Raw genomic sequence first — 24,186 nt, 5'->3', positions numbered from 1 at the left:
AACAGTAAGGGACCAAATTATTTGAGACATCCTGAAACTGCCCTTTTGACTTCTTTTAAAAATTTTAGGTCTTCTCAAACATGGTATCACATTCTCAGAACAGTACTTGGTATTTCAAAGTGCTTTTTGCCAGAACATATTTAAAACTTTTTGGTGGCCATGGAGCATGGCTTGGTGTCAACTACTCATCAAATTAGCTCTGTGCTTCCTTACCTGTTTGGTATGGTTGTCCACCATGCTAGAAGAGTCATCGATGGCCAAACAAATCTGATACTGGCGTTTACTGGGCTTGGTCCTTCGAAGCCAAATCTTGTCTTTCCGAAATTGACTAGCAATGTATGGAATGACCTTCCGCATATTTAGCCGCTTCCCAGTTCGATAGTCTCCTCTATTAAATTTATCCAAATGGGGTCAAGATTAGTTAACAACGGCTCATCCTCTGATATATTTTTTTTTAAATAAAATCCATTGTAATACCTTATAACCAGTAATACCAAATAACCAGTAACCTGGCACACTCAAGTGTCACTGTCAATTGAGACTTAAGGGCAGCCAGAAAAGCTGGATATGTATGTGGCAATAATAATTAGGTCCTTCCAGGAAAGCTAAGACACATTTTAAAAATTAGGAAAATATGTTTGCACTGATTAAATCTTAGACTCTTTTCTGTTCAGAAACTATGAGTTTGGATAAATCTTTGAAAAGATCTAGGTGAGTAACACGTGCAGCAAGCCCATATACCCATGCAAAGGCTCAGCCAATTTTCCCATCAGATGTTAATGAATCAAAGGAACTGCATTCATACCGAACTTCAAAGACACCTCAGTGTTTCCAGATAACATGAAAAAGGGTACGGAATAACATACTGGTGCCTGTGCAGCTCAAATGGCCACCACAAGCCAGCACTTTAAGTGGTTAAGGTGGTGACCCTGCCATCTTGTCAGGGCACTGTGAGTGAGTCCAATGGAGAAAACTTACTTCAGCTTGGCTGCCTGGGTAGGCTCTAATATGAGACGAAGCTGCTCACACAACTGTTGTGAAAGAGGCGCAGTTAAGGCCAGGTAACTCTGCCACATCTCAGCTGCAGCCTTCTCCTGTGACAATAAAGTGGAAGTTACCCAGAGAACATCAGAGCCAGCCAAAGTCATTACGGCAAGATGAGGCTTGAAACAGAGCGGTAGAAAATGACCTGCAGGAACTTCGTCAACAGAAGCTAACTTGAGAGCTTCTCTTAGCAAGTCGCCAGCTAGTTCACGTCCTTAAAAATGTCTCCTCTTCTACCAAAACCACAACCCTCGGTTCCAAATGAGAAAGGATGAAAAGGCAGAAAATAATGGAATTTATGACCAAATCAACACTTTATTTTCACCACCTACAAAGGCACTTTGTGTGGGTGGGAAACTGGATGGTTAATGATCCAGCCACGTAATTGTGGGCTCTCGGGGTCATGTTTCAAAAGCAAAAGTGACGAGTGCAAATCTCTCAATGGTGTGATTATTTCCTGGACACAAAGCTCCAACTATGGCAGAGCCCTCATACAGGTCTGTAGTAGGAATGATGATTGCAGGCACAAAATACAAACATGTACATATACAGTAAATTTAGGATGTAGAGACCTTATTAAAAATGAAGCTTCTGGTTAATCTATGCTACCACATTAAGTCAGCCAGCAACATTCCAGGTGGCCTACTCTGAGGATGACACATTTTGACCCATTTTATAATCACTGTCCTATCTGTTCTATTATAGAATGAACAACAGAAATTAAAGGACATAAATACATCAGCTTTTCTGTTTTAATTAAGCTAAATATTGAGTGGCAAAGTATGCAGAAAGCAACGGGTAGACTTAGGCTCCATGTACTCAGTCCCTTCTACAAAGGTAATTGGTGCTAAGAACCTGTTAAGCTTGCTGTATCTTTAGAAACAAACAAACAAAAAACCAACCAAACAAAAAAACAAGATTATCTTATGAAAAGACCAGTGACTTACTTCTTCTAGGTTTCCAGATTCATGTGGCTGCCACATTTCCAGCTGTCTCTCCAGCTCCTGTCTTAGCTCACTGATGTCTTTTAAAAAGGGCTAAGAAGAAAAAGCCACAGATAAGAGGCAGCCTAGGTTGAAATCACCAACTCATTATCACTGGCTGCCTTCTTCCAAGCAGTATGAACTATAAATACATACCCCTAAGAAACAAAGCTTAAGCAATTTAATGGCACAATAAGAAGATGCCAGACAACTAGTCTTCTTTTGCTTCCCATTTGGCAGAGACAAGATAAAGGAAATTTTATCATTTAGAAGAAATCCATCCAGCAAAATAAAAACAAAAAACCCACAAAACTATTAATATCAAATGTTCTTTGATTAATCGAGACTGCTATTAAGTCAAACGACTAGGGAAAACTCCATTAAATCTGCTCTTCCTAAAATGCAGGCATTAATAATGCCAAAGATTTTTGCTACTTCATCAGCATAAACTACGAACTGTCCCTACAGCTTCTCACACAAGGCTGCTGGACATGATCAATGGGACAGCCTCAGGCTGGAGGACCAGACCCACCATCATGGTCAGGTCAGGACAGACCACCCACTATGACCCTGGGATGAACTGCTGGAACAGTGTTATCTGTTTCGAGAAAACTGGTCATACCAACGGTTTTCCTAAAAACTTTGATAAGGATAAGATACCCCCAAACAACCAGATGTTCCATGAAGTTCTAAAGACAAAAATTTAAAAGCAGTTTATAATTACATTTTATTAACTTATTAAAACAGTAATTTGTGAACATTTTTGTACCTGGAAAACCGTGTCCATGAGGAACTGATGGGCTGTGTGAATGGTTGAATCTCGGCTTCTCTCTGGTTTCTCCTTCTCTGTCTCTTCATGTGATAGGTTGGTCCTGGGATCTTGGTCTTCTGTTTTAACAGCTTGGGTCTCCACCTCCATCTCATCAAAGCCTATTTGCATAAAGGACAGAGTTTTACTTACCATAAAATTACAGAGACTGAGCCTTCACGACTGCCTGCCTAACAATTACTCAAACCTCACTCCTTCAGTCCCCACCAAATTTCTACATATGGGCTCCACATGTTCCTTGTCTTTGGGTCAGTCACTGCCAATTCTGACTCCCCTAACCTCCCCTCCTCCCCACTGTGATATCGAACACAGCTGTTCTGCAAAGAAGGGAAATGGGGGAGACTCCCATTGCCTTGTAGAACTGTGTGATTCTTTAAACTACATATAGAACTTTGATAAAAATAAAAACTAAAATGAAGTCATAGTTCCATTCTATTTATGAGGAAACTGAGGCAAAGAAAATATTAATAATTAGCCATAACCTATAAGGTAAGGAAGAGGCAAAGTCTGGATTTTGAATTTTCATCAGAGCTGTGCCATTCCCACTGTCATATAATAGCTGGGCCTTGACCGTTCTAAAACCCAAGAGGACAAGAAGAAAGCAGGAAAAAAAGGTTTTTGAGTTGGGCAAGTTCTTTTGAATTTGCATTTATTCCACTGCTGATAAGGTTATTTTTTAATGTGTTAAATCCATAGTTTATCTTTTTCCTTTTTTTTTTTTTTTAAAGATTTTATTTATTTTTGACAGAGAGAGAGAGTATACAAGCAGGGGAAGCAGCAGGGCAGAGGGAGAGGGAGAAGCAGGCTCCCTGCTCTGTAGGGAGCCAGATGTGGGGCTCGATCCCAGGACTCCGGGATCATGACCTGAGCTGAAGGCAGATGCCTAACCGTCTGAGCCACCCAGGTGCCCCTCTTTTTCTTTTTTTAATATATTGCCTAGTAAAAGCACTTGGTCAACTCTGAAATGGAACTATATGTAAGAAGTTTGGTTACTTTTTCACATGCATTTTCCCCATTCTATTTCTTTAAATATTTTATTGCATTTTATGCTAATATTCTATATTTTCACATAACTGAAAACCCTTCTCTAATAATCAAGAGTGTATCTTCTGGTCATAACTGAAGTGTACTATTTTGTTTTCTACATATTTAAAGAAGACTGAAGGCATCTTGTCTGAATCTCAGGTTTCTGAGGTCTCCTTGAAGGACAGTGGCGGCAACACCACTCTGCCACCTTTGACTCCCAAGTGAAATACAGTGGAATTACCACAGGCACATGAACACCTACGCCATGGGTTAGGACGGGGAAAGAACCAACCAGATCAGACCACATTACACGAGAAGTGACTTTTCTAAGTCAGGGAGCTTAGGAGGGATCTGTTCACTACAGGGCTCACCAGGGCTCGCTGTGGTCCCTGACGTGACCTCCTCTGGCTTTAGCTGCTCCGTGTCTGCTGCTCGGAGTTCCTCCTCCTCCGTGTCCACGAAGGTATCCTCTATCTCCTCCTCCTGAAATCTGCTGGAATCTTTTGCAGACTGTTGCTGCTCCTTGCTGGCCACATCTGCCAATACAGCACACAGACACATAAACAGCCTAGGTCTTCCCAGAACAAAGTAATCAAGAGTGGGTATAGTTTGTCATTTTTAGCCTCCAAGATTCTATTCATGCTGGTTCTCCGCTGACCAGCTATAAGGCATGAACATGGTACTTGGCTTCTCTGCCTTGGATGCCCTACTGACCTACTAATGTAACTGCCTATTCTCTACCACAAAAATAGGATGCTTAGCTAGGTTTTTACTGCTATTACAAGAAACTGAACCAGAAGAAACAGGCTGGACACATGACTCAGAGCAGCTAATGGAATTATCCTCCATTACCAAGTTATGAGTGGAAACTGTAATGATTAAGAGTATAACACAGGACACAGAAAAACCAATGTTGAGGATGAGCTCTGTGATCTTGGACAAGTTCTTAAACTTGTTTGGTCTCAGTATGCTCATCTATAAAATGGAAATATTGTAGGTCCTAAGATTACTGGAGAAATTTCATGATCATTCAGCAACGACTCAGAATAGTGTTTGGTACAAAGCAAGAGCTCGATTCATGGTAGCAATTATTACTACTGTTTTATTTTTCTAAAAAGTGAAGACAGAAAAGAAATGATGCTCATAGATAAATATTGTCAACACTAGTTTATATGTTAGGAATAAAACATTAAAAAGTTACCAAGAGATTATTTTTTTCTCTTTTCACTTATGGGAAAAACAAACATTTCTAGTTCACAGCTCTAGCCGTTGCAGAGAGTGACCTCACAGTGACTATGAAGGAATGTCCAGTACTCAGAAACCCTGAGATTAGCACTAGGTTTGGATGTGGCAAACTGTTATTAAGGATATGTAGAAGACTTACACCAGACCCCGAAACCCTGAACACTTGCACTTGCCACAGATACCTTTTTATACCAAAACCAAACTGCATTCCTGCGTAATTCTTATTAAAGAGAAAATAGTTTAAAAAAAAAAAAAAAAGCCATTACCCATCCCTAAGATGAATTTGCTTATCTGCTGGGCACACAGTCACACAGTTTAAATTCTCAGACAGCTCAGGGACCAAAGTAGAAGCCTTCCCTGAACCATACCGTACGTCTGTGCATCGTAAGGGTCACTGCCTTCTTTAATGTGCTCAAACGCATCCGCATCCTCCACCTGGGCCTCAGGTTGGGCTGGCCCCTGCTCAGTGTGGCTCTCCATATCCACAGTCCTCAGCCGCTTATGCACATGCTCATTGTGATCACCCATGGAGCGTTCATTGTCGGCTTGTCCAGGTTTCCTCTTGAAACTCTGTGGGGATCGGTGGAAATTCATTAGAGCTGTGTCTGTAAAGGCAAAACAACTAATGTCCACCCACAGGGGGCAGGTCAACTAAGTGAGGCACAACCACAGAAAAATGGAATTCAGTGCAGCTGTTAAGAATGGGCAGATCTCTATACACAAATATAGAACGATCTGTGTGATATACTTTATATCTGAAATAAAGGCAAGGAAGAAACAGACATCCATAAGTTATATATGCAAAAATATGTGTAAAACAAGACAAAACTGGTAGCACCAATCTTCTCTTGTGTGGCTTGAGGACAGGAATAAGATGGAAGCTTTTTAGGGGATTGCTTTTTATATATGAACTTCATTTCATGTTCATGAATTATACCCCATTCAAAAAAACCTTAAGTTTTAGGGACACCTGGGTGCCTCAGTCGGTTGAACATCTGACTCTTGATTTTGGCTCAGGTCATGATCTCATGGATCATGAGATAGAACCCTGTGTCAGGTTCTGCGCTGGGCATACAGTCCACTTGGAAATCTCTCTCTCTCTGCCCCTCGCCCCACTCACACTTGTGCTCTCAAATAAATAAAATCTTTTTTAAAAACCTAATTTTTAAAACACAAAAGAGTAAGGACAGTGGAAGAAAGACTGACTAGTACTGGGCAATAGCAGCCAACACCTGGCTCTTAGGCTGCATACAGGAATAGGGAGGGGCCTGTGTGTGTGTGTGTGTGTGTGTGTCTACACACCCCCACAGGGAAGAAGCCCAGGGTCCTGATTTGCTTGCGATGGCTGCCATCATGTTTGGTGAGACAGCCAAGCCTGGGGGCATTGCTGTTTTTAAACCACTGTACTCAGGGCATCTTTTCCCAGGCAGGCTGCACCTAAGTTCAGCTGAAGAGGGCTAGAGACCTGTGTGTTCTTCCTGGTCTGTTTCTGGGAAGCCAACCGGGCGATGAAGTTGGATTCATGGCCTTCTGCCTGGTTTGCGTCCGCAGCTCCACTCCCGTGTTCCTATGAAATCCAAGCCACAAGAGAATGAGGGTGGAAGATGCTGTACGAGCACCTGGTTACTGTGCCATATTGCAAAAAGCTTCTCTATTATTCTCTCCGAGTCATATGATACCTGCCTCCCTGCTCTGGAAACTCACCCATGGCTAAGGCCTGGACTGTGGGCAAAAGCAAGAGCATCTAGATATAGATGTTACCCTCTCGAGTGACTTTGCTGTGTAAGGCTGATTAGTTCCTTGTTTCCAGGACTGTAATGGCTTACTCTGAATGCAGGACAGACCTCAACCAGAAACCATGCTTTGCCATCAACCACCTATGTACCCCTGAAACTGTCATTTCACTTTACTGCGGCTTATTTAACTCAAATATAAAATGGAGAAAGTAGTAACAATAATCAGCTGTCTTAGAGGACTATTATGAGGACTTGAAGTAATGAAAATGCTTAGCACCTACCTAATGGGTGCTCAATAAATGCGGTGGGGGGTGTACAAGAAGTATAAGCAGGTGTTATTACTGGTGAGAAAACTGGGCTCAAAAAGGCTTAAGGAGCTGTTCAGAGTTACCACTGTAAGCAGCAGGTCCTCTGACTTTCAGTGCTCTTTCCACAGCATGCCAGTGGCCTGAACTGTGGTCATAAACAGAACACATCACTCTGGCTCCAGGAACAAATTGCTTTGCTTTTTAAATTAAAACTTTTAGAGGGGCGCCTGAGTGGCTGAGTCATAGCATCAACTCTTCATTTTGGCTCAGGTCATGATTTCAGGGTTGTGAGATTGTGTCCTGGGTTGGGTTCTGTGCTGGGAGCTGGAGCCTGTTCAAGATTTTCTCTCTCCCTCAGCCCCTCCCCCTACGTTCATGCGCTCATTCTCCCTCTCTTAAAACAAACAAACAAAAAACCCCCTTTAGAGCCTGGTGGACAGCAAGGAAAAGGGAACTACTATTAGAAGCACAGTACTGGCTCTAAAGTCTAAATTCAACCTATCTTTACTTGGGAGCTTTCTAAAAAATAACATGAACCTGATTCTGCCATGAAGAACTACCAGTCTAACAGCTCTTTCTCTTTAAGCAGAATACTTAAGTCCAGCGTGTAGCCAATATTCTAGGGTCTGTTCTGAGATGCACATAAAAGTAGGTATCCAATCACTTTCTCAAAGGATGGAAGATGATCTCTTTAGATGTCAACAGAACAACATCACACATATACCAACTACTGCTAAATAGATGGTGATTTCACCCAGGGAAAAGAGACCCTCCTAGAGGCAGCCAGCAGAGGCAATGAGGGCCTATCACCTCCTTTCCCTGCTCCTTCTCAGGCGCGGCTCCAGCCAGCTCCACAGCCTGTGCGCTCTGCACGCTCTCCAACCCGGTCTGCCCACAGGAGTCATGCTCTTTCCTCTCTGTGGCCTCTGGCACCTGCTCCCCTGTGTCAGAGTTCTCCCCATCTTCTTCTTCTTCTTGCTTCTGCAGGGTAAGCAGATACCACATTGACATGCTCTGGGGGAAGAATATGAGGCAGCGGGGTGGATGGGGGTGGGGGGGCGGGGGGGTTCCTGCAACAAGCAGGTGCCCTACTCCTCAGCATGCATGGAGGGTATCAGGCAGAAAGGGTCTTAAACAGAAACTTAATGCTGCTCAGCAGCACCACCTGGTGATAGAGAAGTATCCTAAAAGATTCTGCTAGGAATAAAGTAATCTCTCCTATTACTTTTAACTTGAGACAAGCCAGACACTCCACAGCACCTGGGGCTGGAGACCTTGGTCAACAGGAACACCATTCTCTGCACTGTCCTCACTGGCTTCCTTGTCCTTGTCCTCCAGAGACTGCCGCTCATCCTCGGAGTTTTCTTCAGAATGTTCAGCAGTATCTTTGTCTTGGTCATCAGCTCCTGTGTCCATCTCTTCCTCCCCCTCGCCCTTCTCCTCTTCACTGGGGCCTTCCTCAGGCTCCTGTTGACCCTGACCTTCACTGTGGTCAGCCTCGATCTCTTCCTTTATTTCCTCAGCTTCAGGATCTGCTTCTTCAGTATCCATTGGCTTTTCTTTAATTTCCAAAGGATTTTCTTCTAGATAGATACAACAAAAAACACAGAATTCAACATGATTTAACATGGGATCGAGTTACACAAATTTTATTATTAGTCTCGAACCAGTAAATGGCAAACTATGGCCCCCAGGGCCAAATCTGGCTGATGTGCCTCTGTAAATAAAGTTTTACTGGAATATAGACACATCTATTTGCTTACCTTTGTGTTTAGCCCACCCATTCTGTATTGCCTATGGCTGCTTTCATATTACTACAAAACCCTTTTGCAACCCTTGTTGCAGTTTATGGCCTATAAATTATATTATCTGACCCTTTACAGAAAAAGCTTGCTTACCCCTGCTCTAAATTGTATGTATCTGTTACATACAATTGTCTGGATAGTGCATTTCACTAAAAAAATTCTAAGTAATCCACTAAAAAAATCCTAAAAGCCAACACAACAATAGGAAACCAAAGATAGGAAAGGATATTATCCTTCGGAATAATTGACAGACATCCTTCTTTATCATACACAGAAAATACAACATACATTCAATGGAAACAATCCTATTTGGAAAAGTTTTATTTATTAAAAGAACATTCCTAGGGGTGCCTGAGTGGCTCAATCATTTAAGTGTCTGCCTATGGCTCAGGTCATAATCCTGGAGTCCCAGGATCGAGCCCCATGATCAAGCCTCACATTGGGCTCCCTGCTCAGTGGGGAGTCTGCTTCTCCCTGTCCCTCTAACCCTCCCCCCTCTCGTGTTCTCTCACTCTCCTAAATAAAAAAAAATTTTTTTTTTAAGATTTTATTTATTTATTTGACAGAGAGAGACACAGCAAGAGAGGGAACACAAGCTTAACCGACTGAGCCACTCAGGCACCCCAAAATTTAGCTAGAATTTAATATAAGAAGTCTGGCCTTCATAGACATTGGGAGATTTTCTTTTAGCTTTCTTAATAAAGCTATAGGAAAATGAAAACAACAAAAAAAGTAAGCTAGAGATTCAGAGAGTGAAGATTTGTTCTTAGCATGAGGAAAGCCTCTATCAAATCTTCAACCAAATGATTTCTGGTTAAACAGCAAGTTCACAAATTTAAATTACTAAATTAAAGCATGAAAACTGCATTTTAAAATTATAAGAGCCATATACTTACCTCCTAGATTTAACAGATATAAATATTTTGTCATATTTATATGAAACTTCAGTTACTTGTTTTTAAGAAATAAGTGGTTCTGGGTACAACTATATGGATTCTGGATGCCTCTGCCCTTCCTACTTCCTCAGAGATCACCATAGCCTGAAGTTGTTGTGTTTTATTCCTATGTTTTCCTACATTTGATGTACCTATTAATAATATATAATATTAAACTTTTATATAAATGGTACCTCTTTCATAACTTGCTAATTTTGTCCAATATGATGTTTAAAAAAGTTTAATAGTTTATCTATGTAACTGATTCATTATGAAGCAGAGTGAGGCTAGCTCCTATCTTTCTGTGTGATTACCCACCATGACTGGGGACCTTCTCTTATAGGGGCATTTTCTCTACAATGCTTCCAATACCAGACAGCTCTCCCTAGGGAAGTCACTCAAACTGAACAGTGGGTGACAGGCAGATTACTGTCAAGTGCCATGTGATTTCTCTTGATTATTCAATTTCATTCCCCATAACAATGACTTCATATTTCAAACTAAACACATAACATAAGCATAGCAATCAATAACTGAAACAATCATTTCTCTAAGAAAGCTGAAACTAGGCTCCACAAGAGGCCTACATATTCCCAGACTGCAGTGTTTACATCAACCCATGACATGGGACATCAAGATGGTGGTGGGGAAATGAAGCTCTGTGGGATGAAGCACCACCCAGGTACCGTACTGCTAAAACACAGGACAGGAGAGGACATTAATGACAAAAACCTGCTGGTTTACTTTAATTCTACTTAGCTTACGCTTTAAGTCTAACTCAGGTGAGAAACACTACAGAGACAAAGCAAACAATTTTCTCAAACTGGAATTGAGCTGACCAGACATGATTTATGACCTGGCCATGATATGGCATGCAGAAATTGGTTACTGCTCATTTTCAGTGAATTCCAACTGGTCTCTTTAGGTTTTGAAAGACACACCTCCTTCTTCATGGTCTGTGTCCTCACTACCGTTCTTGTCTTCACTGTCTAGGTTCAAGTCGTCTGGAAGGTCCAAGGCCTCAGGTTCTGGCAGCTTCTCCTGATTGCCATGGTAAGGGTCTACCTCATTCTCATCATATTCCCTCTTTGGACAATGGAGAGAACAGGAAAAAATAAAACTTTTTTTAAAAAGTAGCATCTGCATATAATTAGCTCTAAGCAGTAATGCTAAAAGAATACAAAGTCTCTTCTCTAAAATTTCCCCCACACTTTAGAATTTTACTAATGCTTCCAGAATTTTCATGCTGGAATTTCAAACTTCACTTTCTATGGAGGTTCTCCACCGATAAGAGGTACTGTGTTACTTAATTTCAAAAAGGAAACTAAAGTTTATGAGGAGATACATGGAAAAGAATAACAGAATTGAGCTTCCAAACTCCAGCATGAGCCCAAACAGCATGAAGACCACCTCATTAGTAACCAAGTATTAGATATTTTATGTCCTATTAAGAGACTTTGTTACATGTTCTTTTATGAGGCAATGGGAAAACAATTGATGAATAGGAAAAAAAAAAAATGTCTTGAGACTCCCCAGGAGCTGTGTGGTGTAACAGCCCTGGCCTGGAATCAGGGGTGGATGGGTTTCAAATCCTCATCACCTCATCTATTTGTTCATTAATTTTGTCCTGGCCCGGTCCATCATCAGCAAATTCTGCTTCTTCCTTTTCTTCCTTCTTATCTTGGCTTTTATTTCTGTTTGACTTCCCAGCATCCAAGTTGTCATCTTTGGCAACAAGTCCACAATCTTCCTAAATGTCAAAGGAAGAAAAAAACCACAAAATCATTACTCTCAATCTAAGAAACTACTTTCATATAGGTTGATTCTACCTAAAGTAGCTCTTAGGCATGTAGAATTTCTGCCTGTTGGGCCAATGCCATGGAAATATCCAGCTGACAGGGTGTCCTTCATGACCTGGAAAGAGCAGTCTGGCTTGGTCCAGACAGCCACAGTAATAGCAGGTGTGTGAACAGTGGAATGGGTCACACTATGCTGCTGGGGAGTCCCACTCAGCCCCGAACTTCTCCTAAGCAGAGAGCTGGAGAAGTTCAGTCGTCAACAGCAGAATCAAAGCATTTGCGCTGAGTCTTCTTAACTTCCCTCCTCCATAACACATGGGACGGCCCAGATAAGACCATTCTTCTGGTTCTGAATACAATCAAGTAAGATAGATCAAAGAGGAAAAAAAAAGAGGGATGAAAGAAAGAAGAAAAAGAAAAGGAACAGCAGTAAATGATGGAGTGGTAGCTGGTGGGAAGAATGTCTCCTCTCAACCTGGGGACTACAGGATGGGGGGAATCTTTTAATTACCTCATCCATTCCTGGTCCTGTTTCTTCAGTTTTACTGTCTTCTTCCTCTTCATCTTCCTCCTCTTCATCGTCATCACCCCAAAGCCTCTCATCTAGTTTGTCAGCTTCCTCACCATTCAGATCGCCCATCTGTTTATCCAGGTCTCCGCCCTCACTCTCTGATTTCCCATCATCCTCTTCTGAAAGGGAAGGCACTGAGCTTAGTCAGGCAAATCCCCAAACTGACTGGTCCATGTGTGCAGAAGAGGCATGGACCCACTACCTGGCAAGTGCCCCACCTGAGATTTACTGCTTGTGCTTACAGAACACTGTACAGGCAGATGCCTTTAGATCTGCTGAAGTAGTCCTACTGTGTTTTACAAACGATTTGAAGGAAAAAAGAAGTCTGTAATGTGGGATATTAACAAACAGAAGGGTGGTGGAATAGCTGTCAAGGTGTCTACTTCTGATGCTGGGGGGAATATTCATTATGAGACTCAGCAACTTCCCTGGGTTTTGGTTTCTTATCTGTGAAATGAAAGACTTAAATGATTTCCAAGGTTTCTCCCCATCTCCAACACACTATACACTTCTATTTTATCCAACATCTAACATCATGTGTCTAACTCAATCAGAATTTTCTTGCCATTGTTTTTGCTCAAGGTCTACTGTGCCAAAGGTTATATTCTTATGCTGCTTAGGCAAGTGTGTACTTTTCTGCTCTACAGTCAACTTTCATTTCTGCAAGAACTTCACTTACAATAAGACAGGATATCTCAAATTAAGCTCTGGACAGAAATTTAGGGCAATAACTGAATTATGGAACAAACATATGACAGGTGATGATGTGCCATAAGAAATCACATTCTCAAACAATTTGTAACGAGAGGGGAATGTTCATGTTAAATGAAAAAAGCAGACTATAGTGGCGCATGAGTGGCTCAGTCGGTTAAGCGTCCAACTCTTGATTTTGGCTGAGGTCATGATCTCAGGCTTGTGAGATCAGGCCCTGCATCAGGTTCTGCACTGGGCATGCAGCTTGCCTAAGATTCTCTCTCTCCCTCTCTCTCTGCCCCTTACCCCCACTTTCTAAAAAAAGGATAAAGAAAAAAAGCAAACTATGAAACTATTTATGGTGTGTGTGTGTACACACACACATACACACACATATGCACTATATGGAAAAAATAAACTAAAGTTTATTAAGTGGTTTGGGTGGTAAGCCTAAGGGCTATCTATTTCACTCCTGCACTCTTGTTCCAAATCATCTGTAACAAATGTCTACTGTTTTTATGTTTTTGTTTTTTTTTTAAGAAACTACCCTGACCAATTTACTTTAGAGCTGAGTGCCAAGCTCTGTTAGAGATCTCTCTCCTTGCTCTTTCAGGCTTCCCTGAAGGGGATTCCGTCACTGCATCTAGCACATGAGGCAGCCAAAGTACCAGTCAATGTCTCAGTTTACTCAGAAGAATCTCCAAAACTGACTAGAGACTTCTGCTTCAGCGGAGAGAGTGATGAAACATGCATATGCTGATGTTTTCATTTGCAGTTATGCAGAGTAATAAACTTGTTCCAAAAGATTATAATAGGCTCCTTATTGGGAACATGTAATTTCATGTATTTTTTAAAAACAAGAATGAAGTGACAGATAATCGCAAACCTTGTTCTTCAAGTTCCCCATCATGCATTTTCCCATCAAAGTCTTCTGACATCTCAATGGCATTATCCTCGCCCTTAATGTCTGATTTTGAGTCAGGATCCTCTTTATCCTTTTCTTGACCTTTATGAAATGTATCTTCTGCCTATATCAAAAAGTAACATAGAAAAAATAAACATCGTAACTTTGCTAATGTTTATTCAACTCTAAATAGAATATAAATATTTAAATGCCAACATTAATGGTAAAAGTTAACTCTGGGGAGAGGAAAAAAAGGAGAACCAACAGGGATAACCACACACAATAATTTCTGGTTTGCTTTAATATGTCTGTAATTTCCAGTTTTACTGCATTGGGATTAGAGAATATAGAATTTTGTTGATGGTTTCTTCATGTGAATTGTTAAAAAAAAAAAAAAATTCAGACATTGAAAAGAATATGCATTCTTTAAAAAAAAGAATATGAATTCTTAAGAATAAGAAGGATAAAAACATTCAATCTTATTATATTGTCCTCGGTTTTAATATTTTTATCACTTTGGTCTCTCATATATAGTAACTGAATGTAATTTTGTTCACTTTTCCTTAAACTACATATTCCTATATATGCTAGGTGATATCTGGGGCAGAAGATTCATGATTGTTCTCTTATTAAGGTTGGATTTTAAAAGTGCTTTTTAAAAATACAAGCATAATAAAATCCCATCAAAATAATTCTAAGCAAAACAGAAAGTAAGTTTTCCACAGCACCACCATCCTCCAAAACTCCCAAAGAAATTAGTATCGGTGACATTCTGGTCCATCTTTTTATCCATGAATACATCTAGGCGATCTGTATCAGTACCTGTCTCCCAATATCTTTTTAAACAAAAAAGGATCATTGCTTTACAAACTGTTTTTGCAATTTGCTTTTCTTCTCTTTTTTAAGACTTTTTTTTTAAGTAATCTCTACACCCAATGTGGGGATCAAACTCATGACCCTGAGATCAAGAGTTGTATGCTCTATTGACTGAGCCAGCCAGTCACCCCTGCTTTTCTTTTTTAAAATTAAAAAATGGGGGTGCCTGGGTGGATCAGATGGTTAGGCGTCTGCCTTCAGCACAGGTCATGATCCCTGGGTCCTGGAATCGAGCCCCAGACTGGACTCCTGGCTCAGTGGGGAGCCTGCTTCTCCCACTCTCTCTGCCTCCCCCCCTGCTCATGCTCTATCTCTGTGTCTCAAATGAATAAATAAAAAAATCTTTAAAAAGAAATTAATAAATAAAATTTAAAAATGTCCCATAGATATATTTCCATGTTGATACATATAAATCTATCTCATTCTAACTCACAGCACTGTTCTGCATAGATGGTATCATAATTTAAACAATTTCCTCCTGATAAATATTTGGATCCTTTCACAATTTTCACCGTTACAAATAACGCTATAGGGAATATCCTTGTACAAAAAAACACTCCTTCATACGCTTATCTTTGACCCTTATTAGCATTTCTATCAGAAAACATGGAATTCTTAGGTCAAAGAATACACACAATTAAAAGTTTATGAGATACTGCCAAATTGTCCTGATGGCTTTTATCCCACCTTAATGTTTTTTGCTTTGGATTGCACTTTCCTATTAAGTTTGTAATTTTTTTGCTTTAATTTTTTTCCATGAGAAAAGTACTGTTGATGAAGTTAAATTTGAGAAATACAGAAAAGCCAAATTTAAAATGTATGTGTATTAAACAGAGCTCTACCACATCAACACTAGCATAACTCTTTTGGTTTCTCTTTCCAGTTTTCCCTTCAAAGGATGAGAAGAAGTTTGAATTGGTTTGCTCCTTTATTTTTAATGGCTATAACCATACCTTAAATAAAAATTTATGGTCTGCTTAAGACTTAGAATATAGGTGCTAAAAAGAAATTCCATTATCTCTTAATAGTATGGGGAAAAAAAAAAATCACTCCCAAATGAGATAGGAATTTAAAAAAGCAACACAACAATCTTAACCCAGAGCATCTATTTCAAAAAAACATTCTTGATTCCAACCAAAAGAGGATACAGATTAAAATTTTTCAACAGGTCTTAAAGACATACAATAAAACCTCTTAATAGTAAACACTGGCATTATTACTTAATGCATTTATTACTTAAAATAGTTAAATTTTGTTATCCTTAAATAAGCCACTACCAAAATTACTCTAGAAAAATCATCAGCAAAGATCTCCCCCATTTAAAATAAAAAATTTTTAATAATTTCCCTCTCAAATTATAGCCATAACTAATAACTGAGCTGCAAAGTTCCTTTCTGTGGTCTTTTAGCTTTTTATTTACACCCACTCCCTAAAGCTTTAGTATTCTTAGGGCTCCACGGATCGCAGTTTGAAAACCATTAACCTAGTAAAAAAACATTCACGTGTAAAACTTAATATTGAAAAGAAAGGGAAAAGGGAGTGAGTTTCTGTAAACTGTGTGCATGTTTAGGGCATGTGAAAACATACCTGTTCTTCATTTTCTATCTGGTCACTCACATCTTTCATGCCCTCGCCTTCCCCAATTCCACCTCCCTCATAGTCATGGAACTCAGTTGCTCCCTCTCCTGCTGAATCTTCCATGAATTCTTTGGGCAGGCAAAATCCCTTAAAAATAAGAGTGAACAATTAGGTACAAAAGCAACAAAAGACAGAAAAAAAAAACTGTTTTAGCTTTTCTCTAGCTCAGTATTTTCAATCTGATGGAAATACATCCAGTAGACCTTTGACATTCTTCCTTGCTGATAAGTTACTATGCAGTTTCAAAGCTTGACATCATATTTAACATGTAAGGTTTGACTTCGTAGAGGCCCTCTGGTGTGTAGTAATTTCATGTGGCAAGACAAAAATCAGAATGAATTATGCTAGGACAGTATTTAGGAGCAAGTCATTGAGTAAGGGTAGAACCTCTCAATGTCTAAATCCCAAAGGGATTTCGTCCTTCTTTATTTACTTCTCAAGTTAGTAAGCCTGAGAGGAAAGAGTGGAGGGAGAGAAGACTTGTAACCCTGGAGGTAGAGCAACTTGAAGCAGATGCCACAGCGGGAGATTTCATTTTTACTTCAAAAACTGAAGAAAATTTGGTGTGATGTGCAAGTAAAATGTTAATTTTAATATTAAAAAAAATGCTTCCCCCTCAACTCTTGAGGTAAAACTGTCACTCTTGGTGTACGTGCTACAGCCGGCATTTTCTGCCAAGGCAGCTGGCACAGCATGGGGTCGAGAGTCAAGAACAAGATCAGACAAAGAAACACATGTGAAGGGTTAAGATAAAAGTGTTTTGTGTTGGAAAATAGTTTGAAAAGGAAAATCAACTACTAGGATGTGGGACAAAAATGAACAGAAAAACAAGTAGAAGAAAATAGTGGTTCTCAATCAGAAATTTTATCAGACAAGCTATCAAGTTATTTGTCAATCTTAGGATGAAAAAGTGCTAAAAAATCAGCTGCCAACTAAAAAGGAATTAAGATCCCCACACCAGTCACTGATTGTGACTTAGTTACATAGAAATAGCTTTCCTTGGATTAGGTGTTGTAATTACAACCTAGATCTATTACCTTAGCACTGAGTGTAACCTACTTTCAATTTCCCTCAGGACTAGTCAGAAAGGATATGAATACAACTTGAACAGACATGTATTCTTAGATGTTGATTGAAAAATATGTTTTGGTTAACCTACCTAATTTTCCCATTGAGCTACATTGTTTTAAAATAGGTTTTGGTATAGGCAGAATACAACCATACAGGAGGAGGGGACATCACTACAGGAGCTACATCTAGAACAGCCAAAGGGCTCCTAACACTTTGCTTTTATCAGAACCCCTATACCCCACCTCAAAGCACAGGCCAAAGTCATTCTAGAGCCTGTCAGACAAGAGCAAGAGCACAACTGGACAAACAGAGCCAATCCAAATCTCAGGGCACCCTCACCATACACTGTCCTGCCACTGTCTTTTGCACACAGTGGCAGGACTCCAAGGAGTGATGGGATGTGACACTGGCTCAGTGCCCATCGGATAGAGGGAGCAAACTGGACTAATTCATTTATTTATTACTCAACAAATAAAACATTTATCCTCTAGTCACAAGTAAGAACGCTTGACTATTTACAAGAAGGCTAGATGCCATCTTCAGTTTGTAAATTCCTATCTTCCTCAAGTGACTCTCGCCTGTATTGTACTTAGATCTGGAGAAAATCTTAGAATACTAAGGAAATCAAAACAAAACAAAGTATATATCTAAAATAAAGTAGTTCTCACAAAAATGCTAAGGAGTGTAGACAGATCTCATTTTACAAATGAGGAGACTGAGGCTCAGGACAGCCTCTGGAGTCTAGGGAATCCATCAGTGGGGGACCTGCAGGTTCCAAGACCTTAGTGGAAACAGGTATAGCAAAAGGGTGTTGGACAAAGGCCTGAAAAATCCACAGGGAGAGCAAATCACCTCCTGCTATTTGTGAAGGTCCCAAAAAAGCCTGGGAAACCATGCACTAATGGGTCTGGAGTATTTGGTACTGGCTGCCCAAGCATGCTTCCCATGAACAGTCCTTACCTCCTGGGCGAGCTCTGTGAAGACCTGGGCAAGCACAGAGAGCAGCTTTGCAGTGCTACGGTGAGTCGCCAAAGACATGGTCAGGAAGAAGAGGACGAGGTCTGAGTACCTGGAGAGCATGGGCACCAGACGCACCAACAAGCAGCAGGACTGGCTGAAGAACTGCAGGTGAGAGATCACAAGGCCTGCTCATACTACGTAATGGGTACTGAGTTTTCTCTGGGGTAATACAGATGTTTTGCAACTGGATAGCAACAATCGTTGCCCAACACTGTGAATGTACTAAATGCCACTAATGGTAAGTTTTATGTATATTTTCTCTTACACACACACACACCCCTCTGCTCTCTGACATTTCTTCCCTGTTCACACAAACCCTCACAAAAAGTACACTTTTAAATTCTGTCATTTAAGTTTCATTTAGTTAACAAGGTTTTTTATTTTTGTTTTTAAGTAAGATGTTTATAAACAAATTCTATTCAGAATCAAAGCTGGCACTGGAAGCAATGCTACAGACTTACAATGTCCTACAAAATAAGTTGCTTCTCTGGACTATTATGGACCCAGCAACTGCCCCCTCTGCTGGCTTATTGTGAAGGGAATGGTATTTGCAGGGTGTGGCCATCGAGCCTTAGTTGACAGCAGCAACACCCACATTAACATCAAATACCCAGGACCATGTGGTTGGGTATGAAAGAATCCCAAGATAATAGATACTCTGGATTGCTGGCATTTTTTGCATCTGTGCATCTTACAAGTATAACCCTTAGCTAGCAAGCCCTAAGCTTTTCAGAGTTTGTCAGTGATGTTTACATGCGTAAAGAAATCAAATTCTTAGTGATTTTTGCCACAAAGGCCTGCTCTGGGACCATTCACATGGAGCAAAGTGAAAAACCTACTCTGCCTTTGGTTGGCCCACTCTAGACACTAGATAGCAAGAAGCTTATAAAGACCACTGGTTACCGTGTGCTTCGCTGCTATGCCATCCTCAGCATACGATTTCAGTCTCTCCACCAGCTCAGAGACAGCAGAAATTATTTTCTGCACATGGAGAGCGCTCACGTCCGCCCAGAGGTCATCCTCTAAGAGTTTTGTTAGATGTCCCAATTGCAGTCTCTCAAAGCCTGCTGCCTCTTTCATTCACAGAAAAGGAAGACATGATGAATAACAAAATAAACCCTTTCGTCTCCATTCATCCAGTCATCATTCCTAATATTGGTCCTTAAATATTTAGCTACAAAAATAAAATCAAGTATAAGAACAGTTTTTGCCTGATGTCAGACATACCGTCCTCCTCCTGTGGTCTCGTTTGGTCAGTAGTCTCCTCTGTCTTTTTACTGTTTCCCTCTACTAAGTTCTGGATGGCACAAAGGACGGCCCGGATGGCAGTTTCCACTTGCTCTGAAAAATCTTCCACAAACCCTTCCTCCAACATTTGGTTTCCTAGTAAGTAACATGGTGGGAAACAAACAAAAACTCCAATCATATGCTTCAGTGCCTCTGGAAATCATTAACAATCGTCATTTGTTATTTTTACAAACGGCCACCTGTCAAGCACCTACTGTGGGTGAGCCACCATGTCAAACTGCTGAACACAAAGATGAATGAGACATTTTCCTCGTCTAGATAAACCTACAAGAGTTTATCACCTTTTATTGAAAGCTTTGCTGGAAGAATGCCAAAAATATGAATCTAGTTAAGATGGTGTGTATAAACACCAACTCAGTCCAAATATCAGCCCTCAGCTTTCAGTCTAAGAGAGAACGGTCACTAACAGCGAGTGAGCCTGTGCCGCCTCCCTACACAAAGTGACATGATGAATTCAGAGGCAAGGTACTCAAAGAAATGAGGCACCAAGAGTTAGGAGCTGTGGGTTCCAACCACACCTGCCTACCTTAGAACCCTGGGCAAATATACGTATGGAACAAAACACAGGGTGTCTTTAGGATAGTCTAGACTTAAATCTACAGGACCTCACTCCTACCCTGGGCTTTGACTCCCTTGTCGATGACAGTCCTTACCTCCTTGGCTGCCTAAAGCAAGCAGATGTGTCTTCCAGGTAGTAAAGTCATCTGTGGCTTTATTGATTTCTCCTCTTAAATATTCCAGGCTCTCAACTAATGCCATTTGTCGGTCTGTTTGCTCAACCTCAATCCCTGGAATAAGGAATAAGGACTCCAGGCCTTGCAAATGAACTGACATCTGGGACAGGCAACTCAGCCCAGAAGAGCAAACTTCAAAATCCTTCCTGCAACAACAGAAATGCCACAATGTTGAGAGGAAGGGGCTACACCCTCCCTCCAACCACTAAAATGTAAGGAGGGGAAAATTCACTGTATCTTAAGACTTATAGCTTAGACATATGCCACAAAGCACTATGAAGGTCCACGGAAAAACAGAGAACTGAAGCAAAATCCCTTTCATCACTTTATCCCATTACTAAACTCTGAGCAAGCCCCCGAACACACAGAAGAACAGTACAGACATAAACACACTCACCAAGAATGAAAGAGAGTCTCACAAGACTGCTGCCTGATTTTGTCAACATCAGCTTTCACTGTTTTAATGGTTTTCAGCATCTCTGTTAATCTTGCAGTTGACTGTTGCCAAAGCTGGTCCTGTTTCCGCATCCGGCAACCAGAGGGCAGCTGATTTCGAGGTACTGGGGATGGGTAACTCAGTTCTGATGAGATGAGGTCCTGTACTGCTCCGGAAAGCAGTCCCTTGGTGAGTTCTGGTCCCTCTGGGTAGGGGGCAGAAGGCTGACCCTGTGCCTGGGCCTCACCTTGGCCGGGAGTTGGCCCTGCACTGGGGCAGCACTGGAGGAACCAGGAGAGCTGCTCAAGCAGGATCTGGCTCTGCATGGCCAGGTGCTGCAGCCTTTCTGTCCACTGCTGCACACCATCCTGAGGGGGGAAGGCCACGGGGTAGACCAGTGGGCCAGTCAGCCTGCCATGAATCTCCTGCACACAGCCAAGGAGGTTCCTGTGCCGAGAAATCCATGGGGGAAACACATGGCACCTTAAACTGCGTCACCATGTTTTTTTAAACAGTAACTTCATTTATTTCTGAAGGGGCTTTTTCACATAATCAAAGAGAGGATCCCCCAGATAAGTCTGTTGAAATGCCTTTTAAAATCCTTAAACACATCTGGGGGGCCTGGGTGGCTCAGTTGTTAAGCGTCTGCCTTCGGCTCAGATCATGATCCCAGGGTCCTGGGATCGAGCCCCGCATCGGGCTCCCTGCTCATTGGGAAGCCTGCTTCTCCCTCTCCCACTCCCCCTGCTTGTGTTCCCTCTCTCGCTGTGTCTCTGTCAAATAAATAAATATTTAAAAAAAAATAAAATAAAATATTTAAACACATCTTTCTAAAGACTGAAAGAAGTGTCTTCAATCTTTCACAAGTGTCAAAACTCACTGCTTATCACCTACCCCCTTACAGCTTTTTTATACCCAACACGGTCACACCACTGCAGTGACTTCAACCATTATAAAAAAAAAAGAAACATCTTTAACTGTAGTATACTTTGTTAGATAAATCCTTATGAGTAGAGCAGAAAACAGCTGTAGCCAAAGTGATTACAGTCTTTTGGTCAATAATCCATTCAACAAATGGACGACAGCTTTCCTAACTGCCCTCATCTTTTAAATATTTCCACTGAGAAGCATCCAGGTATGACACTCAGCAAATTGCAACTCTGTGATCCAAAAAGCCTAACGAATATCTCAAATATGATCTGTGCCCAGAGACGGATGCTCCAATACCATAAACACAATCCTGTCACGCACAAACGCCCCCTCTATCTAGATCCAGGTGTACTTCAACCATGGCAATTTTTTCTAATTCGGCCCTGGACTCATCCCCCAGGGCTTATTCTCCCAAGAGGTGTTGCCAGAACCACAGGGCAGAAGCCTATCACCAAAAACAAGGGGCAGAGCCAAGAGAAATTCCATCTGCATCTTTGGGCCTCAAATTTCATTTCACAATTGAAAGCTGACTTACATGATTCTTCCTAATTCATGCCACAAACCCAACTAACTAGTTAGCGGATACCTGAGGAGGATCCACTGCTCAGTCAGTGTGGTCAGGGAGCGCCGCTGTCGGATAAGCATCTTCATCAAATGTGCCGAGAAGCCTTTGCACCGCTCAACGTTGCTCATGCCCACCTCCTGGCAGGGGAAGAAGGAAGCATGCCAAGGCTGTTGCTGGCAAACACTACCACCTATGCCGGTGTCACTAGAAAGCCCGTCCATCCAATACTCTCTGGGGAAAGCGCCCCTGGCTTAGATAAACTGTGGGTATATACTGCAGTCTAAAAGCAACACATTCATCTTTTTGAGCAGTGCTTCTCAAATTATGCTTCCACAGATCATTGATGTTCCATGAATAGGGACTAGGTTTAACATCAAAATTAGTGGTCTTTTCCCAATTCACAAAGGGAAAAAGACCTGAAGACGGCATTCTCTACTTGAGGCTTTTCTTACATAACTTTTCTTATGCATTTGGTCTTGTTGGCAAATGTAAGTTAAGAGAATTTATGATAAAATGCTCTCTGATTAAACACAAAATTACATTGGATTTATATTGTAAGTTTAATGATATTCTGCAAAAGGCTCAGGCACTTTCAGTAATGGGCTCCGATCACTTGACAAGACCTGAGAATGGTGCCCTGGAGGAACAAAACGGGAGCTTTCCCTGGGCCCCTGCAATCGAAGGTTCTATCACCCACCTTGGCAGGTGCTGCTAAGGCTGCACTAAGCCTGGCATGCCGTGCGAGAGAGCGAAAGAAATATTTCTGGCATCCATCCCATGATGATGAGATTTCTGTAAGCAGCCTGGAAAAGAACTCAACATGATTAACTTAATTAAAACCACTATCTCCTACCCCAGATCCTGAAGACTCAGAGATTGGTATTATTTAGTCACAACCAAAAGTCAAGAGTGTGAATAGATTTATTTCTGTGAGGTCTCATTCAGTCAGGCACTCATCAGTCCTTTATACAAAGGATGTATTATATACTTAGCATTTCAAGTACAGTGGGGAAATAAATTATGACGACAATATAGTTTCCTTAATGAAAACTTTATAACTATCTTAGGAGTGGAAGCTAAGGGTCATAAATCCTGATGCCTACAGGCAGATAATATAAATGATTAAGGACAGCCAAGCACAAAATGATACAGGCCAATGACAGCTGACCTCAATGTGGAAGAAGCAAAACGGATTGTTGAAGACCACAGTGATCTGGACAGCATGTGTCCTTGTCAAAAGGAGGGAACTACAGTTTAACTTTTAAGTGCATGGGAAAGTAAACCCACTTGGCCAAATCTTCCTGAAAAACTGAAATCCAGAATATTTAAGTAAAATTTCTACTTTTGGGGTGCCTGCCTGGCTCAGAAGAGCATGCAACTCTTGATCTCAAGGTTGTGAGTCTGAGCTCCACATTGGGTATAGAGATTACTTAAATAAATAAAACTTAAAAAAAATTTCTACTTTTTACAATGTTATGTTGAATTAAAATTTAAAGCACTGAGAGGACCACTGAGCAAACAAAATACAAATGTATGCATACCCAGCTCATGCCAATTATCATTTACAACCACTTCTGTCATAGTTATGAACATAGAAATAGCTCTGTCTCAAAGTTTATAGGTTCTCAAACTCAAGAATATATTAGAATAAATTATAAAGAATTTTTGTATAGGAAACAGCTACAAATGTGGTCATTCTCTCCCAGATTTTCACCTATGAATTCAAATCA

General features: G+C 41.0%; 1 protein-coding gene across 2 annotated transcripts in view; it reads right to left on the bottom strand.

The window, feature by feature from the left end:
- MDN1 (midasin AAA ATPase 1) overlaps window positions 1-24,186 on the bottom strand; it is a 159,494-nt gene that overhangs the window by 7,632 nt on the left and 127,676 nt on the right. Inside the window, exons 77-97 of one of the 2 annotated variants that reach the window (XM_032409275.1) lie at window positions 23,154-23,259; window positions 22,478-22,593; window positions 20,923-21,408; window positions 20,445-20,671; window positions 19,711-19,866; window positions 19,387-19,556; window positions 18,424-18,585; window positions 16,342-16,479; window positions 13,861-14,002; window positions 12,222-12,400; window positions 11,512-11,661; window positions 10,853-10,997; window positions 8,432-8,754; window positions 7,982-8,152; window positions 6,593-6,694; window positions 5,496-5,697; window positions 4,254-4,418; window positions 2,797-2,957; window positions 1,992-2,081; window positions 979-1,094; window positions 214-388 (exon numbers count right to left, since the gene is read on the bottom strand). In XM_032409275.1, the coding sequence (XP_032265166.1) occupies window positions 214-388; window positions 979-1,094; window positions 1,992-2,081; window positions 2,797-2,957; window positions 4,254-4,418; window positions 5,496-5,697; window positions 6,593-6,694; window positions 7,982-8,152; window positions 8,432-8,754; window positions 10,853-10,997; window positions 11,512-11,661; window positions 12,222-12,400; window positions 13,861-14,002; window positions 16,342-16,479; window positions 18,424-18,585; window positions 19,387-19,556; window positions 19,711-19,866; window positions 20,445-20,671; window positions 20,923-21,408; window positions 22,478-22,593; window positions 23,154-23,259 (3,682 nt within the window). The remainder of the gene's footprint in view (window positions 1-213; window positions 389-978; window positions 1,095-1,991; window positions 2,082-2,796; window positions 2,958-4,253; window positions 4,419-5,495; window positions 5,698-6,592; window positions 6,695-7,981; window positions 8,153-8,431; window positions 8,755-10,852; window positions 10,998-11,511; window positions 11,662-12,221; window positions 12,401-13,860; window positions 14,003-16,341; window positions 16,480-18,423; window positions 18,586-19,386; window positions 19,557-19,710; window positions 19,867-20,444; window positions 20,672-20,922; window positions 21,409-22,477; window positions 22,594-23,153; window positions 23,260-24,186) is intronic. The other variant, XM_032409277.1, reaches the window with a different exon arrangement.

The sequence above is a fragment of the Phoca vitulina genome, unplaced genomic scaffold, assembly GCF_004348235.1.
Source record: "Phoca vitulina isolate PV1807 unplaced genomic scaffold, GSC_HSeal_1.0 scaffold11, whole genome shotgun sequence".
NCBI lineage: Eukaryota > Metazoa > Chordata > Mammalia > Carnivora > Phocidae > Phoca > Phoca vitulina.
The sequence above is the reverse complement of the archived record's forward strand: the minus strand, read 5'-3'. Positions and strand labels throughout refer to the sequence as shown.